This window comes from Loa loa (genome assembly GCF_000183805.2).
Source record: "Loa loa unplaced genomic scaffold supercont3.321, whole genome shotgun sequence".
Classification (NCBI taxonomy): domain Eukaryota; kingdom Metazoa; phylum Nematoda; class Chromadorea; order Rhabditida; family Onchocercidae; genus Loa; species Loa loa.
Window position 1 is genome coordinate 42,017 of NW_018108501.1, and position 3,521 is coordinate 45,537.

A 3,521-nucleotide genomic window follows, 5' to 3' on the forward strand; every position below is an offset into this window, starting at 1 on the left:
CTGTGTCATGGAAGGTTTGATATTTAACGCTTATAAATGCGCAAAACATAGCAAGTAATATGCTTACCTGCAAAGCAACAACAACTCTAAGTGCCGCTCTTCGAAGTTCATCCTGTTTATCATTTTCCTGTTTCACTGCATTTGCCTTAGCTCTGGCTTGTATCTGAGTCTAAATGGTCGAATTATGTTGTATCAGTTTATTTTAACTATAAAAACAGTTCATGCTCGCTAATAACAAGCATAAAAGCTCGTTGACATACGTGTAGTTTGCTTTTTAGTCATGACTAAAAAGCATTATTTGTACGAAAAAAACTTATGTAGCAATTCATTCAAAGAAGAAATCATTGATATGAATACCAGGAAGATATCTAAGATAAAATATACCTTCAACGGTTCGCAAAGATTGTCGAGTCGCTGGAGTACTTGTGAAGGGCATAAGGAAGTTAAGCGTGCAAGCATTAAATAAGTTAACAATTTGATATCATGTTGATCCTAAAAAACGTATAAAAACTCTGACATTAATAGCAGCTATAAATTGCATCTTATCAAGGAATCTTAATGTAGATTATTGTAAGAGTATAGAAATTACTTACTTTGAGACCATTTTCCATATGTGTGATGAATTCAAAGATATCCAATCGTTCCAAACATGTTTCTAATAATGTATACATACTGAAACCATAGAGAATTAAAGTTTAAAGAATAGCGAAAATTTAATCAAATTCCTAATAACAATATGAACCATTCCATATGAAACCTCATGGATTCATATCAACAAAAAGTACAGCAATACTGTTCACCAGTTAAATTGCTTGATGAATTTTATAAAATTTATAAAACTTTTCGCAATAAAACTGACCACTCAAAAGCCGCTTTTCGCAGATCAAGTCCATCATCAACAGTATGCTTAAATGGACCCATCTCAACTTCACGAACCAATTCCTTTTTAACCACTGTTTCGCTGTACAGTGATGGTAAAAACACAGGCAGTAAATCTCTAATCTATAAAAAAGAAAAAACTAAACTTTTAATAAATGAAAAAACGGATACTAACACGCTTAAAGGAATGAAATTTGAAATTCTCAACAAGGACTATGATTATTTTGAAATATGATGCACTAAATGATGAAAATGTTCGCTGAACATAACTAATATCATGGAACAACCGAGAAAGGCTCAAAATGTTAACAACAAAGAAATTACGATTTCAACTATTTACTAAATCAAAACAGCATTTAAAGTTATTGATGGTCCTGCATTGTAGTTAATTTGAAATGACTTTCAGGATACCCGGAGAACTCTTCAAGTTTTCCGAATTAACTTTTTTTTCAGTTGATCTTTCCACAGAAAGCGAAATTATAAAAGCGGTTAACAACTTACCAGCCTGGGTTTGTTATGAGCAGCAGAATTAAAAGCTATCAATGCTACTCGGCGTACATTAAGATCTTGGTCCGTAATAGCATGCAGGAAATGCATCATTGATGATTGCAGTAGATCATCTATAGCTGTCCACTGTTCAACAATTAAAAATTTCACTGCTGTCACCGCTGTAGCACGCATAAACGGATTCGGTGAAATGACGCATTTCTGAAGAATGAAGAGGAAAATGAACTATACCGACAATTTTAGATTTCATTAAATCACCTGTGTGCACCCAAAATGAGTGCAGTCGAGGTCAATAAAAACTGAAATCGGAAATAAAAAATGAAATCCACCTTCAATCGTTGTAATAATTGTTCGGGATGGACCAGACATAATTTGCCAAGGCATTCGGCGACAACATTTCGCGTCCCTTCCTCTCCAGCTGTTGCATGGGTGATCAGAACGGGCCAAATTTGTTCAATTCTTGGGCGGAAAATCTCTATAGCCAGAGAATCACCACTTTCCGAACCAATTACCTAGAAAAATGGAATTATATTAATATAAAACAAAGAGAAAGAATTCAGTAGACTCTTCTGGCGATTAGAAAGATAATCTCATATGAACAAACAATGGAAAGAAATGAAATATATGCCATAACAAACAAATAAGGGACTACTACTGTTCAACCTACAAACAAAAAGCCATATATGTTCTACAGTTGATAATGGAAAACAGTCTGCAACTGTTTTAATAATATACTTTAAATATGCACTCACGCACGCTTTTTTGTTGTTGATTTTCTATAGTGTTGAATTTTGCACTTAGAGAACAGACAAACAAATAACAGTGAACAAATAAAGAATAACTGCACTTCTTTCAAAGCATGCAATAGAAGATATTGGCGCTTTGGTTGCGAGTTGATTTGTTCGAGCAAAAATGGAAGATACTTTTCGAGATTTCCTAAGGCAAGCCTTCCCAATGCATACGATGCAGCTGTTTTCATCTCTTCTGATGTTGTATTGAAAGCATTCACTAATAGCTCTTCTGGCCTAAAGTTCTTACAATTGAAACAAATTTACATTTAAATTTTTCGGTTCCTACCAAACTATCACAAGGTAAGTGCTTGCTTTTCAAAAAAGAAAAGTGAGCGTTGACATCTAATATTTTTGTTTATAGGGAAAAAGACGAATAATAAATGTGAATAATAAACGAATAATAAACGTGAATAATGAACGAATGAATAATAAATGTATTATTATTACAAGATAATCGCATTATGACTCCTCCAACTATTTTCTGATATAAAAAATCATTTACAAAAACCATTTTCCTTTTGCAGAAGAAAAATCAGTACTAATCATTTTATGTGGGAAAAATTTTACAATCTGAATAGTGACAAATCAGCTTTATATCGCCGGAATAAATCTTGTTCGGAATTTACGTGAAAACTGAAAGACAAAAGGATGTGAAAACGGAAAACATACTTCGGTGAAAACTTATCGAACGTTTGTGGACAAGTACAGCCTAATTCACCGATTGCAAGCAAAGAAAACAATCGCACACCATCTGCTGTATCCTTTAACACGACTTGCTCTGATAATTTCTTCGCTAGGTTACGACAACGATTCTGTTCACCAGAAGCAGAAGCAACAACAGCAGTACACGCCGATATGGAGCGATAGGCTTGGCGATGAAGGGAAGTGTTATCGTAAGCTGGAGCAGTCAGCTGATCTAGTAATTCCTGGAAAATGGCCTCCTGTTCAACAAGCAGTTAAAACAAATATCTTGCAAGCTGCGACGTTAGGAAATTTTCTAACTCCATTCCCAATTTAAATTGTTAAAATACCTCGAAAGATGGTTTCTGAGGTATTTCTGCTTGAACCAGCGTTAGAATAAAATTCAAGGAGGCTGCCAGGGTAGCACCCTGAAGTAGAGAACTTTGCAGGAGATTGACGTAAGCCGCAAGCACCTCTGGTAAACTATAAGATATGATTAACGGCTGAGCAACTACTAGATCTGAAAAAACTTTGCAATTTATTAACTTCTGTAAAGAAAATTTTCAATCAAAACAAGCAAATATGATGTCTACAATGTGCATTCAAAATACATTGTGATTTCCCAGGAATCCTTCTCATGCTAAGAAACTTGGAGGGACAATT

The 3,521-nt window shown here is 34.5% G+C and overlaps 1 protein-coding gene across 1 annotated transcript in view; it reads right to left on the reverse strand.

Moving 5' to 3' along the window:
* The window catches only part of LOAG_18456 (Cullin-associated NEDD8-dissociated protein 1), a 10,679-nt gene that overhangs the window by 1,412 nt on the left and 5,746 nt on the right, over nt 1-3,521 (reverse strand). The window contains exons 14-21 of the mRNA XM_020451116.1: nt 2,847-3,103; nt 2,234-2,411; nt 1,716-1,898; nt 1,381-1,587; nt 860-1,002; nt 594-672; nt 385-492; nt 68-169 (exon numbers count right to left, since the gene is read on the reverse strand). Coding sequence (XP_020305127.1) covers nt 68-169; nt 385-492; nt 594-672; nt 860-1,002; nt 1,381-1,587; nt 1,716-1,898; nt 2,234-2,411; nt 2,847-3,103 — 1,257 coding nt within the window. The remainder of the gene's footprint in view (nt 1-67; nt 170-384; nt 493-593; nt 673-859; nt 1,003-1,380; nt 1,588-1,715; nt 1,899-2,233; nt 2,412-2,846; nt 3,104-3,521) is intronic.